The 17,537-nt window shown below is 58.7% G+C and overlaps 3 protein-coding genes across 18 annotated transcripts in view; 1 reads left to right on the top strand and 2 right to left on the bottom strand.

Moving 5' to 3' along the window:
- The window catches only part of GAK (cyclin G associated kinase), a 30,305-nt gene extending 27,436 nt beyond the window's left edge, over window positions 1-2,869 (bottom strand). The window contains exon 1 of the mRNA XM_060188395.1: window positions 2,845-2,869. Coding sequence (XP_060044378.1) covers window positions 2,845-2,854 — 10 coding nt within the window. The 5' untranslated portion in view covers window positions 2,855-2,869. The remainder of the gene's footprint in view (window positions 1-2,844) is intronic.
- TMEM175 (transmembrane protein 175) overlaps window positions 1-17,473 on the top strand; it is a 35,287-nt gene extending 17,814 nt beyond the window's left edge. For 2 of the 12 annotated variants that reach the window (XM_060188388.1, XM_060188387.1), the window contains exons 2-12: window positions 2,845-3,005; window positions 3,915-3,953; window positions 12,691-12,788; window positions 13,058-13,109; window positions 13,327-13,362; window positions 13,767-13,850; window positions 14,329-14,449; window positions 14,830-14,908; window positions 14,977-15,109; window positions 15,224-15,324; window positions 16,317-17,473. In XM_060188388.1, coding sequence (XP_060044371.1) covers window positions 2,853-3,005; window positions 3,915-3,953; window positions 12,691-12,788; window positions 13,058-13,109; window positions 13,327-13,362; window positions 13,767-13,850; window positions 14,329-14,449; window positions 14,830-14,908; window positions 14,977-15,109; window positions 15,224-15,324; window positions 16,317-16,950 — 1,530 coding nt within the window. In that variant the 5' untranslated portion in view covers window positions 2,845-2,852 and the 3' untranslated portion in view covers window positions 16,951-17,473. Of the gene's footprint in view, window positions 1-2,452; window positions 2,597-2,844; window positions 3,006-3,914; window positions 3,954-12,690; window positions 12,789-13,057; window positions 13,110-13,326; window positions 13,363-13,766; window positions 13,851-14,284; window positions 14,450-14,829; window positions 14,909-14,976; window positions 15,110-15,223; window positions 15,325-16,316 lie in introns of those variants that run through there. The other 10 variants (XM_060188394.1, XM_060188393.1, XM_060188384.1 and 7 more) reach the window with 9 other exon arrangements.
- Window positions 1-17,537, bottom strand: part of PIGG (phosphatidylinositol glycan anchor biosynthesis class G) — a 264,955-nt gene that overhangs the window by 217,477 nt on the left and 29,941 nt on the right. The window lies entirely within an intron of this gene.

The raw sequence follows: 17,537 nt of genomic DNA, 5'->3' as shown, positions 1-17,537 counted from the left end.
CCATTTCAGGTTCGACTTGTGTTTTCTTTTCTAATCTTGTTTTTCAACTTCGGCCTGAGAGTGAGATCATCCCGTATTCATCCTTCTGTTTCTGACTTATTTCACTCAACATGATTTTTTCAAGGTCCATCCAAGATCGGCTGAAAATGGTGAAGTCACCATTTTTTACAGCTGAGTAGTATTCCATTGTGTATATAGACCACAACTTGCTCAGCCACTCATCTGTTGGTGGACACCTGGGTTGCTTCCAGGTTTTGGCTATTACAAATTGTGCTGCCAAGAACATATGTGTACACAGATCTTTTTGGATGGATGTGTTGGGTTCCTTAGGATATATCCTCAGAAGAGGAATTGCAGGGTCATAGGGTAGGTCCATTTCTAGCCTTCTGAGAGTCTCCAGACTGTTCTCCACAGAGGTTGGACCAATTGACATTCCCACCAGCAGTGCAGGAGGGTTCCTTTGACCCCACACCCTCTCCAGCATTTGCTGCTGTTACCTTTTCTGATGTATGACATTCTCACAGGAGTGAAGTGATATCTCATTGTTGTCTTGATTTGCATTTCTCTGACAATCAGAGACTTGGAGCATTTTTTCATGTGTTTCTCGGCCTTTTGGATCTCTTCTGTGGTGAATATTCTGTCCAAGTCCTCCCCCCATTTTTGGATGGGGTTATTTGTTGTCTTGTTGAGTCTGGCAAGCTCTCTATATATGTTGGTTATTAAACTCTTATCTGATGTATGGCATGTAAAGATCTTCTCCCATTCTGTGAGGGGTCTCTTGATTTGGGTAGTGATTTCTTTTGCTGTGAAGAAGCTTTTTAATTTGATGTAGTCCCATAGGTTTATACTTGCCTTAGTCTTCCTTGTAATTGGATTCGTTTCATTGAAAATGTCTTTAAAATTTATGCGGAAAAAAGTTCTGCCAATATTTTCCTCTAAGTATCTGATAGTTTCTGGTCTAACATCCAAGTCCTTGATCCACTTGGAATTTACTTTTGTATTTGGTGAAATACAGTGATTCAGTTTCATTCTTCTGCATGTTTCAACCCATTGTTTCCAACACCATTTGTTGAAAAAAGGGAAATAAATATTAAAAAAGAGAATGCCTGGGGGTCGGGCGGTGGCGCAGTGGGTTAAGCGCACGTGGCGCAAAGCGCAGGGACCAGCGTAAGGATCCCGGTTCGAGCCCCCGGCTCCCCACCTGCTGGGGAGTCGCTTCACGGGCGGTGAAGCAGGTCTGCAGGTGTCTTTCTCTCCCCCTCTCTCTCTGTCTTCCCCTCCTCTCTCCATGTCTCTCTGTCCTGTCCAACAACAAAGCAACGTCAACAATGGCAATAATAACCGCAACAAGGCTGCAACAACTAGGGCAACAAAAAGGGGGAAAATGGCCCCCAGGAGCGGTGGATTCATGGTGCAGGCACCGAGCCCAGCAATAACCCTGGAGGAAAAAAAAAAAAAAGAGAATGCCTAAACTGTTCTAGTAAAAGATAAAAGTTTTAGGTGGTGGTGGTATAGCATAATGGTTATGCAAAGAGACTTTCATGCCTGAGGCTCTTAAGTCCCAGGCTCAATCCCCCACATTGCTATAATCCAGAGCTGAGCACTGCTCTGGTAAAAAAAAAAAATATATATATATATATATTTTTTTTTTTTCAGGTAAACTTACTTTGTATAGGGACAGAGAAGTTGCGAGGGAAGGGGGAGATATGGAGAGAGACACCTACAGCCCTGCTTCCCTGCTTGTTTCCCTCCCACAAGTGGGGAACAGAAGCTTGAACCCCAGGTCCTTATGCACTCTGACGTGAGGTCTAGTGGGTCTACTCCTCAGCTCACTAATAGAAATGTGATAGGAAGTGCCAGGCCTGCATGTTAGTTGGGAAATCTCATCTAGCTTCAGTTTCTGTGTCTGGGCTTACGGCTGGGGCTTGGTGCCTGGACTGTGAATCCACTGCTCCTGGCAGCCATTTTTTCTTTCTTTTTTGTTTTGTTTTTGTTGTTGCTGTTGTTGGATAGGGCATAGAGAAATTGAAAGAGAAGACAGAAATGGGGAGAGAAAGGTAGACACTTGCATTATCTGCTTCACTGCTTGTGAAGTGTCCCCTGCAGGTAGGGAGCTGGGGCTCAAACCGGATCCTTTGCTCTTGGGGCTATGTGTGCTCAACTTGGTGTGCTGCCGCCCAGCCCCCAGTTTTTCAAGTTTGAGCCTGTCCTCATCTAGAGAGTCCCCAGCCCTCAGGACCTCAGCTAACCATGCTGCTCTTGCCCTCCTAGTGTTTGGACTTCCTGGGAGCACCCAGGGCACACACCAGGTCCAGCACCTTCTCGTCACTTGTTTAGTGTTGGATTTGTTCTTGCTGGAAGCTTTTGATTTTGATGTTCAAGGTAGTCACTCTCTACTTTCAACCCAGACTCCTCTCGGTTGCTGTGCGCCCAGGAGGAGTCAGGCTCTGCCCAGATGCCCCGTCAGATGGCATCTCACTGTCCTCCCAGACCTTTGACGTCAGAATGTCCAAGAAGGACTCTACTATAAGTCTGTGTGCTCTGCAGGCTGGCATTCAGCCACCTTCCTGTGGGAGTGAGCCCCAAGTGCCCACTGGTGAGCATCTGGCTTGCTGTGGGGCCTAGACTTGGACGTTATGTGAGCTGGTGTGCGCACACGTGTGTGGGTCAGACCTGACAGTGGCACAGCAAGTCGGGCACACAGCAGGTGTCCCATGAGACGGTGCTCAGCAGTGGTGGCCCTCAAGTTGTGGTGCCTTGCTCTTGGTCCTCCTGAAACCGGGCAGTGGGGATTATCGGAGCCACCACCAAGATCCGTTCTGCTCAGACTGTGTTTCTTCCCAGGCCTCATCATGTCTGGGTCTCCGACCCTAGAGCCACCACTCGACACCCAGGGAGACACCTCCCTGAGCAGCAGGGATGAGGACGTGGCCGGCGAGACCCAGCACTCCCAGCGCATGCTCAGCTTCAGTGACGGGCTGCTGTCTATCATCGCCACTGTGATGGTCAGTGTGGCTCCTCTGCTGACTTGCCTGGCCCCCAGAGCCCCCACTCCAGATGCCCCAGAGTCCCCCCCACTCCAGATGCCCCAGAGTCCCCCTACTCCAGATGCCCCAGAGTCCCCAAACTCCAGATGCCCCAGAGTCCCCCCCCACTCCAGATACCCCAGAGTCCCCCACTCCAGATACCCCAGAGCCCCCCCCCACTCCAGATGCCCCAGAGTCCCCCCCACTCCAGAAGCCCCAGAGTCCCCCCCACTCCAGATGCCCCAGAGTCCCTCCCACTCCAGATGCCCCAGTCTCCCCCACTCCAGATGCCCCAGAGTCCCCCCCACTCCAGATGCCCCAGAGTCCCCCCACTCCAGATGCCCCAGAGTCCCCCCCACTCCAGATGCCCCAGAGTCCCCCCCACTCCAGATGCCCCAGAGCCCCCACTCCAGATGCCCCAGAGTCCCCCCCCACTCCAGATGCCCCAGAGTCCCCCCACTCCAGATGCCCCAGAGTCCCCCCCCACTCCAGATGCCCCAGAGTCCCCCCCACTCCAGATGCCCCAGAGCCCCCCCTACTCCAGATGCCCCAGAATCCCCCCCACTCCAGATGCCCCAGAGTCCCCCCCACTCCAGATGCCCCAGAGTCCTCCCCACTCCAGATGCCCCAGAGCCCCCCCCACTCCAGATGCTCCCAGAGCCCCCCCACTCCAGATGCTCCCAGAGCCCCCACTCCAGATGCTCCCAGAGCCCCCCCACTCCCCAACAGCCTCTCTAGGCAGCCACCCAACATGGACACTGACCCTCGGGCAGCAGGAAGGCAGGGGCATAGCCCAGCACTGGCCAGGGTCTGGAGACACTGGCACCTGGGGTTTGGCGGTGCCCATTCTGAGAAGCCCAGTGGATCTGCTTTGTCTTTGCTCTGTAGATCCTGCCTGTGACCCACACGGAGATCTCCCCAGAACAGGTACTTGGGACCCAGCCTCTGACCGGGTGGGGGGACGGCACATCCAAGACCTGGGCCCATCTGCTCCCAGCCCCTGTTCTGGGGGTGAAGCGAGGTCCACCTGCCTGGAGGGCCCTTGTGGGGCTGCCTCCCACCCATTCTGTGCACTGAGGCCAGGGAGCTGATTACTAGGTCAGTGGAGGGAGGTGGTGCCCTGGAGGTGAGCCTCCTCCAGGCTGGAAGAGGAAGAGCTCTGTGACCTCACAGGTGGGACCAGAGGGGTGAGGGACTAGATGGGGCATGTTACAGTGCACAAGGACCCAAGTTCAAGCCCCCACTCCCCGCCTTTGGGGGGGGGTCATCACAAGTGGCAGAGCAGTACTGCAGGTGTTTCTCTCTCTCTTCTTTGTCTCTGCTTCCTTCTCAGTTTCTTTCTCTAGAAGGAAGGGAGGGAAGAAGGAGTGAAGGGAGGTGGCAAAGGGAAACCCCAGGGTGAAATTGGGATGAGACACGGTCTGCTGGAACAGAGCCGAGGACTGGGGGCTGGGGGCCCAGGGCACTGAGGGTGGAGCGGTCTGCGGACACCAAGGGAAGCTAAGAAATAGTACTTGGGTGGCATCTGTCTTGCAGGTGGTTATTTATTTTGAAAGAACAAGGGAGTCGGGCGGTAGCGCAGCGAGCTAAGTGCACATGGCGCAAAGCACAAGGGCCGGCGAAAGGAGCCTGGTTTGAGCCCCCGGCTCCCCACCTGCAGGGGAGTCGCTTCACAGGCGGTGAAGCAGGTCTGCAGGTGTCTGTCTGTCTCTCCCCCTCTGTCTTCCCCTCCTCTCTCCATTTCTCTCAGTCCTATCCAGTAGCAATGACATCAGTAACAACAGTAATAGCTGCAACAACGATAAAATAAGGGCAACGAAAGGGGAAAATGGCCTCCAGGAGCAGTGGATTCGTAGTGCGGGCACCGAGCCCCAGCGACAAACCTGGAGGCAGGAAGAATGAGAAAGGAGAATGAGAGGCCCGTGTCTGGGAGAGACTGGAACAGGACGACCTGTACCCTGGAGTGGCCTCCGGAGTGGGAGCTGCCCGGGTTAGGGTTAGGGGTGGGCGCTCGGCTCGTGGAGAGGCGTGGGGACCAAGGTCTGTCAGGCAGTTTTCTTTTTCCAACCAGGGATGTTGCTGGCATGCTATCTGCTCAGATCTGTGGCTCCCCGTGGCCATCCCCCCCTTTTCTCCAGATGGAGGGGGAGTAGGAAGAGAAAGGCCACAGCACTGCTCCCCCACTCCTGAAGTTCCCCCAGAGATCTGCCATGTCCTTGTGTCAAGCGAGCCCCCGCCAGCCCTCAGCAGTTTCCACATATGGTCAGCTGGGCAGACACTTGTACTCAGGGAACAGGCACCTGGCAACAAGGTCTGAAACGACTGGGCATGTGTAGCAGGACGCCATTCCCGCTCAGTCAGCCTGAGTGCATTTGGGAGGCCTGGGAGTTGCTTGCAGTTTTGATTTGAGCAAAAAATGCTAGGAAATTTGGGTGTGAGCTACAAGCAGGCAGTGTCTGCAGAGCCCTTTATCCTGCATCTGATGGTGCTTACCTGGCTGTGTAAGGAAGGGCTGCACCCAGCTGGCAACCTCAGGGCCACAACTGCAGAATGGGCTTGTGAGTCGGGTAGATAGCATAATGGTTATGCAAAGAGACTCATGCCTGAGGCTCCAAAGTCTTTTTTTTTTTAATATTTTATTTATTCACGAGAAAGATAGGAGGAGAGAGAACCAGATATCACTCTGGTACATGTGCTGCCGGGGATCGAACTCGGGACCTCATGCTTGAGAGTCCAGTGCTTTATCCCCTGTGCCACCTCCCGGACCACTCTAAAGTCTTTTCTAAGTAGCATCCTTAGGGGCTCTCAGTGGATTTGTGGGTGCAGTGACCTGCAAGTCGTGCCCACATGCCCCAAGGAGGTGGCCAGGGGAGGGACTGGCGGGGCCTAGCTCCAGGACACCCACAGCCCTTTGCGGGCACCTGAGGAGTCTGGCCTCAGGTCATACAGGCCTGCCACACCAAGGTGTCGTTCCTCGTGCCATGGGTCGTCTCCAGTCACCTACAGGGGCGCTGCCGCCCTCTCCCTGAGGTGGCTGGGCTGTCTGAGAAACACGGCTTGTCCACATGTCCCTGTGGTTTCTGTCCCAGTCCCGGAACAAGGACAGGTTTGCCACACTTGACTCGTCGTCTTTTTTTTTTTTTTTTTTTTTGCCTCCAGAGTTATGGCTGGGGCTCCGAACCCCCTGCTCCTGGAGGCTATTTTTTTCCTTTTGTTGCCTGTTTATTGTTGTTGTTGTTATTGTCACTGATGTTGCTGGATAGGACAGAGAGAAATCGAGAGAGGACAGGAAGCGGAGAGAAAAAGACAGACACCTGCAGGCCTGCTTCACCACCTGTGAAGCGACCCCCCCCTGCAGATGGGGAGCCGGGGGCTGGAACCGGGATCCTGATGCCAGTCCTTGCGCTTTGTGCCACGTGCGCTTAACCTGCTGCGCTACCGCCCCGTGTTTTTTGTTTGTTTTTTGTTTTTAGGAAGAAAATCCATATGATTTTAGTTGATTTTATTCACTGTGCCACCTCCCGGACCACAGTTGATTTTATTTCATGAGATAATGACCACAGTCCTGCTCAGCTCTGGCTTCTGGTGGTGCTGGGGATTGAACGTGGGGCCTTGGAGCCACAGGCAGGCAGGAGAGTCTGTTTAGAACCATTATTCTTTCTCCCAGCCCAGATCTGACAGTCCAGTGAGCAGCCCCACGGGACTCAGGAGGTAGCTTAGCTGCTCGACTCCACTGAGCATGAGGCCCCGTTTGCGGCCTGGCAGGCATCGCCCATGTCAGCGATGACCCTGCTTCTGCCTCTCACTCTCATCGTCAACCTGGGGCCAGAGCCCTTCAGCAGGGGGAGAGGACCTCTTCAACAGACGATACTAGCTGACGCATAGAGAATGAATTCATCACTTCCAGCCACACCTCCAGTGGATTAAAGGCCTGGGTGTTATTCCTGAAACTTAAAAATATTAATATGTAGAAGAACGTTGGTGAAACATGATAGGGTCTTATCCTAAGAAACACAATTGAAGACTTAATCCCTTGGCCAAGTGAGAGTCAAATAAGATTAAATGAACAGAACTACATCTAATTGAAAACCTACTCAGAAAACTCCATGAGGAAAAAACAAACTGGTAATTGGAAAAGAAATTTGTACATCACACATCTGCTAAGAAGGCATACAGCTCAGGGGTCGGGCCGTAGCGCGGCAGGTTAAGCACACATGGCACCAAGCGCAAGGACCGGCATAAGGATCCGGGTTCGAGCCCCTGGCTCCCCACTTGCAGGGGAGTCACTTCACAAGCGATGAAGCAGGTCTGCAGCTGTCTGTCTTTCTCTCCCCCTCTCTGTCTTTCTCTCTTCTCTCCATATCTCTCTGTCCTATCCAACAACGAACAACATCAACAATGGCAATAATAATGACCACAATGAGGCTACAACAACAAGGGCAACAAAAGGGGGAAAAATGGCCTCCAGGAGCGGTGGATTCATGGTGCAGGCACCGAGCCCAGCAATAACCTTGGAGGAAAAAAAAAATAGCCCAGTAAAAAGGGGACCAGGGGGCCAGGCGGTGGCCTGTCTCTCTGTCTCCCTCTTGAACCCAAGTCCTTGTGCCCTGTAACGTGCACTCAACCAGGTGTGCCACCACCCAGCAGCCCCTCTCCCTCTCTTCTCAATTTCTTTCTGTCTCTATCCAATAATAAATAAAAATATTTTTTAAAAAATGGGGAGGATCGGGCAGTAGCACATTGGGTTAAGTGCACATGGCATGAAGTGCATGGACCAGCATAAAGACCCTGGTTTGAGCCCCCAGCTCCCCACCTGCAAGGGGGTTGCTTCACAGGTAGTGAAGCAGGTCTGCAGGTGTCTGTCTTTCCCCCTCTGCCTCTCCTCCTCTTTTTGTCCTATCCAACAACAACAGTAATAAAATGGGGAAATGGCCTCCAGCAGCAGTGGATCCATAGTGCAGGCAAAAAAAATGTGGCTGGAAGGGCTGAGCGGACACTCCACTCATCACCAGGAATCAACACCACGCTGAGACTACCTACCTGAAGGGGCTTCTTCCCGAGCCAGTGCTCTCTGGGCTGGAGAGAACTCAACTGGAGCAGATCTAGGCTGCTGCGTGGGAGAGGGGTCAGGAGCTCGTGCCACACCAACTTCGCAGGAGATACACTCTGGAACTCTCGGAGCCGGAAAGCAATTTCCAAGTGTCTTTAATCAGAAGAGCAGCTGTTTTTATACTCTCCAGGTAGGGTGGAAACAGGATGTGACATAGAGAGGGTGGAACGAAAAGTGACTGGTGGAAGATCAGGGTGTGACAAGGAGAGGATCAGGGTGTGACAAGGAGAGGATCAGGGTGTGACAAGGAGAGGATCAGGGTGTGACAAGGAGAGGATCAGGGTGTGACAAGGAGAGGGGTGGGGCAGGTGAGAATCCTACCACTGAACCACCAATGCCCTGGAGGGAGTGTGGTGCTTTATGTAAATGTAAAAGTGATTTATGTAAATAGACCAAAGCTTTGAATGGGATCAAATCTATCCCTATATAGGCATAAGGTTAAGCAGAAGCCAGGGGGAGCTGGCATACTATCCAACACCTGAGAACGCCCACGTCAACAAAAACAGGTGCATGTGCTGGTGAGGAGGGGAGAGAAGAGCTCTGACATGCTTGTGGGAGTGCAGGCTGGGAAAGCTGTGGGAAGCGGCACCCAGAGTCCATGAACAAATAAAGCTGGAAAGTCCTTATGATCCAGGCACAGGCGCACCTGTGTTCGCAGCTGCATTACTCACAACTGCTGAGGAGGGAAGGAACTAACTGCCCTACAGACGATGGATGGAGACATTACTGGGTGTATTGTCGCAGGAATACTACCCGGCAGTCAAAAGCTGATACTGTTCAGGACAAAGTGGATACAGCTCAAAGTGTTTCTTCTGATAATGTTGTGAAGGACAATTAGCAGATAGTTTCAGACATGGAAAATAACTGAAACATAGACTTGGAAATGAATCCCAAAAAAGGAACCCCAAGTTGTCTTTAAGGCTTCGTGAGAACTATGGTGGTAAAAAAAACAGTGGACCTTCCTTCACCTCTGCAGATCCACAATGCACTGTTAAACCCACAGTAAAAACATGGAAGAATAAATCTTTTTAAGATAGGTTTTTTTTTTTACCAGAGCACTGCTCAGCTCTGGCTTATGGTGGTGTCGGGGATTGAACTAGAGACTTGAGAGCCTCAGGCATAAAAGTCTCTTTGCAGAACCATCATGCTATACCCCCACCCTAAGATAGCTTTTAAAAAAAATTTTATATTTTTCCCTTTTGTTGCCCTTGCTTTGTTGTTGTAGTTGTTGTTATTGATGTCATCGTTGTTAGATAGGACAGAGAGAAATGGAGAGAGGAGGGGAAACCAGAGAAGGGGAGAGAAAGACACCTGCAGACCTGCTTCACCACCTGTGAAGGCGCTCCCCTGTAGGTGGGGAGCCGGGGGCTTGAACCAGGATCCTTAACGCCAGTCCTTGCCCTTTGTGCCACCTGCACTTAACTTGCTGCTCTACCGCACGACTCCCTTTTTTAAAGATTTTATTTATTAATGAGAAAGATAGGAGGAGGGAAAGAACCAGACATCACTGGTATGTGTGCTGCTGGGGATCGAACTTTAGACCTCATGCTTGGGAGTATTGACTTTATCCACTGCACTGCCTCCCGGACCACAAAGAATAAATCTTAAAACACCAGGCCAGGGCGGAGGGTAGACAGCATAATGGTTACGCAAACAGACTCATGCCTGAGGCTCCAAAGTCCCAGGTTCAATCCCCCGCACCACCATAAACCAATGTTGAACAGTGCTCTGGTTAAAAAAAAAAAGCACACCAGGCCAGGAGGTGGAGTGCACAGTATAGTGCACAAGGACCTGGGTTCAAGCCCCCAGTCCCAACCTGCAGGGGTGAGTCTTCAGGTGTCTCTGTCTCCCCTTCCTCTCAACTGTGTCTGATCAAATCAAGTTAAAAGACAAAACAAAACAAGCAGCAACCACAAGAGGCTGCAAAACGTGCTTAGGCGATGGGGGCGGGAGGGGGGTCCCTGCGTGATGGGGGCGGGAGAGGGGGTCCCTGCGTGATGGGGGCGGGAGAGGGGGTCCCTGCGTGATGGGGGCGGGAGAGGGGGTCCCTGCGTGATGGGGGCGGGAGGGGGGGTCCCTGCGTGATGGGGGCGGGAGAGGGGGTCCCTGCGTGATGGGGGCGGGAGGGGGGGTCCCTGCGTGATGGGGGCGGGAGAGGGGGTCCCTGCGTGATGGGGGCGGGAGGGGGGGTCCCTGTGTGATGAGGGCGGGAGGGGGGGTCCCTGCGTGATGGGGGCGGGAGAGGGCGTCCCTGTGTGATGGGGGCGGGAGGGGGGGTCCCTGCGTGATGGGGGCGGGAGAGGGCGTCCCTGTGTGATGGGGGCGGGAGAGGGGTCCCTGTGTGATGGGGGCGGGAGAGGGGTCCCTGTGTGATGGGGGCGGGAGGGGGGGGTCCCTGTGTGATGAGGGCGGGAGGGGGGGTCCCTGCTTGATGGGGGCGGGAGAGGGGGGTCCCTGTGTGATGGGGGCGGGGGAGGGCGTCCCTGCGTGATGGGGGCGGGAGAGGGCGTCCCTGCGTGATGGGGGCGGGAGAGGGCGTCCCTGCGTGATGGGGGCGGGAGAGGGCGTCCCTGCGTGATGGGGGCGGGAGAGGGGGTCCCTGCGTGATGGGGGCGGGAGAGGGGTCCCTGCGTGATGAGGGCGGGAGAGGGGGTCCCTGCGTGATGGGGGCGGGAGAGGGGGTCCCTGTGTGATGGGGGCGGGGGAGGCGTCCCTGTGTGATGGGGGCGGGAGGGGGGGGTCCCTGCTTGATGGGGGCGGGAGAGGGGTGTGGGAGAGGGCGTCCCTGTGTGATGGGGGCGGGGGAGGGCGTCCCTGCGTGATGGGGGCGGGAGAGGGGGTCCCTGCGTGATGGGGGCGGGAGGGGGGGTCCCTGCGTGATGGGGGCGGGGGAGGCGTCCCTGTGTGATGAGGGCGGGAGGGGGGGTCCCTGCGTGATGGGGGCGGGAGAGGGGGTCCCTGTGTGATGGGGGCAGGAGAGGGGTCCCTGTGTCATGGGGGCAGGAGAGGGGTCCCTGCGTGATGGGGGCGGGAGAGGGGGTCCCTGTGTGATGGGGGCGGGAGAGGGGGGTCTCTGTGTGATGGGGGCGGGAGAGGGGTCCCTGTGTGATGGGGTCTGGGGAGGGGGTTCCCTGTGTGATGAGGGCTGGGGAGAGGGGGGGTCCCTGTGTGATGGGGGCTGGGGAGGGGGGTCCCTGTGTGATGAGGGCTGGGGTGAGGGGGGTCCCTGTGTGATGAGGGCTGGGGAGAGGGGGGTCCCTGTGTGATGAGGGCGGGAGAGGGGGTCCCTGCGTGATGGGGCCGGGAGAGGGGGTCCCTGCGTGATGGGGCCGGGAGAGGGCGTCCCTGTGTGATGGGGGCGGGAGAGTGGGGGGTCTCTGTGTGATGGGGGCGGGAGAGGGGTCCCTGTGTGATGAGGGCGGGAGAGGGGTCCCTGTGTGATGGGGGCGGGAGAGGGGGGTCTCTGTGTGATGGGGGCGGGGGAGGGGTCCCTGTGTGATGAGGGCTGGAGAGGGGGTCCCTGTGTGATGAGGGCTGGAGAGGGGGCGTCCCTGTGTGATGAGGGCTGGAGAGGGCGTCCCTGTGTGATGAGGGCTGGAGAGGGGGGTCCCTGTGTGATGAGAGCTGGGAGAGGGGGTCCCTGTGTGATGAGGGCTGGAGAGGGTGGTCCCTGTGTGATGAGGGCTGGGGAGGGGCGTCCCTATGTGATGGGGGTGGGAGAGGGGGGTCTCTGTGTGATGAGGGCTGGAGAGGGGGTCCCTGTGTGATGAGGGCGGGAGAGGGGGCGTCCCTGTGTGATGAGGGCTGGAGAGGGGGGTCCCTGTGTGATGAGAGCTGGGAGAGGGGTTCCCTGTGTGATGAGGGCTGGAGAGGGGGGTCCCTGTGTGATGAGGGCTGGGGAGGGGGTCCCTGTGTGATGAGGGCGGGGGAGGGGCGTCCCTGTGTGATGAGGGCGGGAGAGGGTGTCCCTGTGTGATGAGTGCTGGATGGGGGGTCCCTGTGTGATGAGGGCTAGAGAAGGGTGCCCCTGTGTAATGAGGGCTGGAGAGGGGGCTCCCTGTGTGATGAGGGCTGGGTAGGGGTCCCTGTGTGATGAGGGCTGGGTAGGGTGTCCTTGTGTGATGAGGGCTGGAAAGGGGGGTCCCTGTGTGATGAGGGCTGGGGAGGGGGTCCCTGTGTGATGAGGGCTGTGTAGGGGGTCCCTGTGTGATGAGGGCTGGAGAGGGGGGTCCCTGTGTGATGAGGGCTGGGGAGGGGGTTCCTGTGTGATGAGGGCTGGAGAGGGGGTCCCTGTGTGATGAGGGCTGGAAGATGGTTCCCTCTATGTTTATGGCAGGAGAAGAGGGTCCCTGTGTATTGACGGCTGGAGCAGTGTCCATGTGTGTTGTGGGCTGTAAGGGGTGTCGCTGTGTTTGCAGGCTGGAAGATGGGGTCCCTCTGTGTGAGGGCTGCCCGGTGCCTCTCAGCAGATGCTGCAGTTTGCGGACTGGGGGGCTGTGTGCTGGGTTCCAACATCTTATTGTGCCAGGCGTGATTTGTCTCTGTCTATGCCAGGAGTTTGACAAAGGTGTGCAGAAGCTTCTAGCAACCAGGATTGCCGTCTACCTGATGACCTTCCTTATCGTAACAGTCGCTTGGGCAGCACACGCGCGGTGAGGCTGGCTCTGGGTGTGGCCTGGTGTCACCCCCTCTTGGGGTTGCCATGCACAGAGCCCCCGTGAGGAGGGTGCTTCTGGTAAGGTGAGGGGGCAGGGAGGGTGCGGCCATCTCTCGTGAACTGGCATTTCTCTCCAGTATTTTCTGAACTTAGTCCAAACAAAAGTGACAGCTCTTAGTGATGCTTCAGTAAACACCAGGGAGCGTGTGAGCTGGCTGCTTTTACTGATGACACGTCTCTGCCTGTTTTCCTCAAATCATGTAGATTATTCCAGATTGTTGGGAAAATAGATGACACACTCGCCTTGCTCAATCTGGTGAGTTCCCCTTCAGTTTGGGGAATAACTGAGGTTCCATTGTCCTGGTGGAGAGCTCCCACCAGCTCCCAGCCTGTTGTGCACAGCCGGAGAGTCACCTGACCTCGAGCTGCCCCACAAGGACCACACCCTGGCACAGCCACGGGCGGCCACCTCTGGGGGCCAGGGCTCAGCACGACCCTCCGCCCTGGCCCAACCCAGTCCTCTCCCCCACCAGGCCTGCATGATGACCATCACCTTCCTGCCCTTCACAGTGAGTCTCCCGCCACCAGGGGCCTTCTGCGTCTCCTGCACTCGGCCTGCCCTGTGCATGGGGGTCCTGACCCTCCCCTCAGAGCCTCACAGAGCAGTGGGGGCTGTAGGCAGCGTGACTGAGAAGAGATGCTCAGGAAGCCCAGACCGCCCACGGTACCTAGGGGCTCCCCAGTGCAGATACCCAGCCCGGCCTGGATGTCTCAGACCCAGCGAGGGGCACCCCCCACTCCACGAGGGCCCCCGTCACTCGCATCAGCCCCCGCCCGGAGTGTGTGCGTCGCGGCCAGCACAGGCGGGGTCCGAGGGGCTCAGCCTTCTAAAGGCTCCTGGGAGCCTCCCACGGCACTGCCCTCGTGCCTCCCCAAGCCCCACTGAGGCCCCACGTGTGTTCTGTGGCTGCAGTTCTCCCTGATGGTGACCTTCCCCGAGGCGCCGCTGGGCATCTTCCTGTTCTGCATGTGTGTGGTGGCCATCGGGGGCGTGCAGGTAGGCTCCTCCTCACTCCCCTCCCCGTGGTCTAGCGTGAGCCCCCCCGGGGCTCCCACCTGCCCGGGCCACCCTGAGACCTGGTGTGCATGTATGTACACTGGGCATTTTGCCCAGGAGGGGGACTGTGTGCACGTGTGTGCATGTGAGTGGGCCTTGTGTGCACACGTGTGTGTTTGGCCCTTGTGTGCCCGTGTGAGTGGGCCTTGTGTGCCCATGTGTGTGGGGGCCTTGGTGCCCGTGTGTGAGTGGGTCTTGGTGCCCGTGTGAGTTGGCCTTGGTGCCCGTGTGTGAGTGGGCCTTGGTGCCCGTGTGTGAGTGGGTCTTGGTGCCCGTGTGTGAGTGGGCCTTGGTGCCCGTGTGTGAGTGAGCCTTGTTGCCGTGTGAGGGTGGGTGGCAGGTGGGTGGCTGCTGGCTACAGCGCCCCTCTGCAGATGCTGATTGTGCTGTACGCCTTCCACTGCCCCCACCTGCTGAGCCCCTACGTCCAGACATCAGCCCGCAGGGGCCTGTACCGCAGGCACATCCTGGGCCTTGTGCTTCGGGGCCCTGCCCTGTGCCTCCTGGCTGCCGGCTTCTCCCTGTTCTTCTACCCGGTGGTGAGTGGGGGTGCAGCTGTGAGCAGACACCCCAGAAGGTGGGAGGGCACCAGGCACACAGCACGAGTGAGGCCGCTGCATGAGGCAGGGCTGAACCCGGCACTCTGGTGCCCTAAAGGGGGGCGTGGTGCGCTAGAGCAAGGAGGGGAGGACGACAGGGACCAGGATGAGAGCCCTTCCTGCTGCCGTGTCCGTTCTCTGAGATGTCTGCCTGGTGCCGCCGCTTGCCGGCAGCTGTCTTCTCTCCACCCCGTGTGGCAACTTGTCCAGATGCGGGACGCTGACCAGACAGGCTCCTGGCTCTTCCCGCTGCTGGACATGGCCACCCCCCCCGTGGGGATGCTGGGGGCGTCCCCCCAGCTATGTTCCTGTGTCCTCAGTCCTACCTGCTGATGGCCACAGTCATCTTCCTGCCCTATGTCAGCAAGGCCACCCACTGGTGCTGGGGAAGGCTCACAGGTAGGGGACGCCCAGGGGCCGGGGACAGCCTGGGCCCACGCCGTGCCATGACCCGGCCTTGTCCACAGGCCGCAGGCAGCCGCCGGCCCCCCACGTGGACAGCTCCCTGGACCTAAGCGAGGCCCTCAGCAAGGAGCGGGTAGAGGCCTTCAGCGACGGGGTCTACGCCATCGTGGCCACCCTACTCATCCTGGACATATGGTAGGACCCAGAACCCAGCCCCTCGGCACCCAGCCCCCCCAGCCCCAGCCCTGCTTCTCTGGCCCTACGCAGGGAGCTTGCCGCTTCCCCTGGGCTCTGTTCCTCTCCCTCCAGCCCCCAGCCTCTCCAGGCCTTACCCTCCGCTCCTGCGTCAGCTCTGAAAGCTTCAGCGGCTTGTGTCACATCTGCCGTCTTCCCTTCTGTCTCTTCCTCGGGTGTGCTGAGTGTCAGCAGGGTCTCATTCCAGCTCCTTGGGCCCTCTGATGTCTACTCTAACTCTCGCTCGCTCGGTGGCCGTTCTTCTGGTAGCGGGTGTTTAGGACCTGGGCCGCATGTCCCAGGGCGCCAGCCCATGAGGCTGTGTATGTCCACTCTGCCCAGCACCTGCTGAGGAACGTGAGGGTGGGGCGCCCTGCCCCCACGTGGTTGCTGCTGGGGGCACTGAGGATCCCCCTCTGCCCTGAAGAGCACACCTCACTGGGCAGCTCTGGAGATGCCTGGACACCCGGAGGCTGGATGGGCCTTGCGACAGGGGTGTGGGGCAGAGGCTGGATGAGGGGACGGGGCTGGGGGGCAGAGGCTGGACGAGGGGCAGGGGTGTGGGGGGCAGAGGCTGGACGAGGGGCAGGGGTGTGGGGCAGAGGCTGTCGAGGGGCAGGGGTGTGGGGCAGAGGCTGGACGAGGGGCAGGGGTGTGGGGCAGAGGCTGTCGAGGGGCAGGGGTGTGGGGCAGAGGCTGGACGAGGGGCAGGGGTGTGGGGGACAGAGCCTGGACGAGGGGCAGGGGTGTGGGGCAGAGGCTGGACGAGGGGCAGGGGTGTGGGGGACAGAGCCTGGATGAGGAGCAGGGGTGTTGGGCAGCGGCTGGACAAGGGCCAGGGGTGTGTGGGGCCGAGCCTGGACGAGGGCAGGGGTGTGGGGGGCAGCGGCTGGACGAGGGGCAGGGGTGTGTGGGGCCGAGCCTGGACGAGGGCAGGGGTGTGGGGGGCAGAGCCTGGACGAGGGCAGGAGTGTGGGGGGCAGCGGCTGGACGAGGGGCCAGGGTGTGTGGCAGAGCCTGGACAAGGGGCCGGGGTGTGGGGGGCTTTGGCTGGACGAGGGGCAGGGGTGTGTGGGGCCGAGCCTGGACGAGGGCAGGGGTGTGGGGGGCAGTGGCCCCACGGCTGGCCGGTTAGCTGGTGGGTGGCAGAAGCCGTTCTTCTCCACAGCGAGGACAACGTACCAGACCCCCGGCAGGTGCAGGAGCGGTTCGGCGGCAGCCTTCTGGCGGCGCTGGGTGCGGCGGGGCCCCGCTTCCTGGCCTATTTCGGCTCCTTCGCCACAGTGGGGCTGCTGTGGTTCACGCACCACTCCCTGTTCCTGCACGTGCGGAGGGCCACGCCCGCCATGGGGCTGCTCAACGCGCTGTCGCTGGCCTTCGTGGGCGGCCTTCCACTGGCCTACCAGCAGACGTCGGCCTTCGCACGGCGGCCGCGGGACGAGCTGGGGCGCGTGCGGGTCAGCTGCGCCATCACCTTCCTGGCCGGCCTCTTCCAGTTCTCCGTGTGGACAGCGGCCCTGCTGCGCCCCGGGGAGACGCTGCGGCCCGCGGCCCGGGTGGGCGGCCCCGAGCACGCCTTCATGTTCGCCAAGCTGGCACTCTACCCCTGCGCCAGCCTGCTGGCCTTCTCTGCCACCCTGGTCCTCAGCCGCTTCAGTGCCACCATCTTCCACCTCATGCAGCTGGCCGTGCCCGCCGCCTTCCTGCTGCTGCGTCTGCTGGTGCGCCTGAGCCTGGCTGCCGTGAGGGCCCTGCACCGCACCCCGGGGAGCCCCCGGGACCTGCTGCTGCCCCCCGAGTGACCACCCCGCAAACCACTGGGTCTCCACCGCTGCTGTTTCCTGAATCCCTGCTGCCCCCCAGGTCACCACCCCAGGACCCGTCGCCCCCCTGACGGAGCCTCCCTGTACCGTGCCCCTGGGGGCCCCACAGCCTACACTCCCCACTATACCCTGCCTCCAAGAGAGCCCCTCCCCCGGTTCCTGGTGGGCTCTACAGGGGTGCGTGGCGAGCAGCAAGTAGACAGGAGGCAGGAGTGACAGCCAGACTGTATTTGCCCTAGACACCAGCACACAGACAGCAGGACAGGACACAGGGCAGGGGGCTCTGAAGGACAGACGGCAGGGGCACGGGGCTGGACAGGGTGCGGGGCCTCTGCAGCAGCGCAGGTCGGATGGCCTCTTGTTCCAGGGCCCCCACCTAGAGGGGGTGGCCCAGAGCCCAGCACGGACAACCGGACAGCGGGGGCTCAGCAGTCCTGCCTAGACTGGCCGGACCCAGCCATGTGGCAGCTGAGTGACAATGATTAAAGCCTCCCCAGCCTGGTCTGTGGCTCCACTCTGCCCTCCATACACACGGGTCACTGCCCCACCCAGCCTGCTTATTCTGG

This window comes from Erinaceus europaeus, chromosome 3 (assembly GCF_950295315.1).
Source record: "Erinaceus europaeus chromosome 3, mEriEur2.1, whole genome shotgun sequence".
In the NCBI taxonomy this organism is placed as follows: Eukaryota; Metazoa; Chordata; class Mammalia; order Eulipotyphla; family Erinaceidae; genus Erinaceus; species Erinaceus europaeus.
This window is presented reverse-complemented; position numbering and strand designations above follow the sequence as displayed.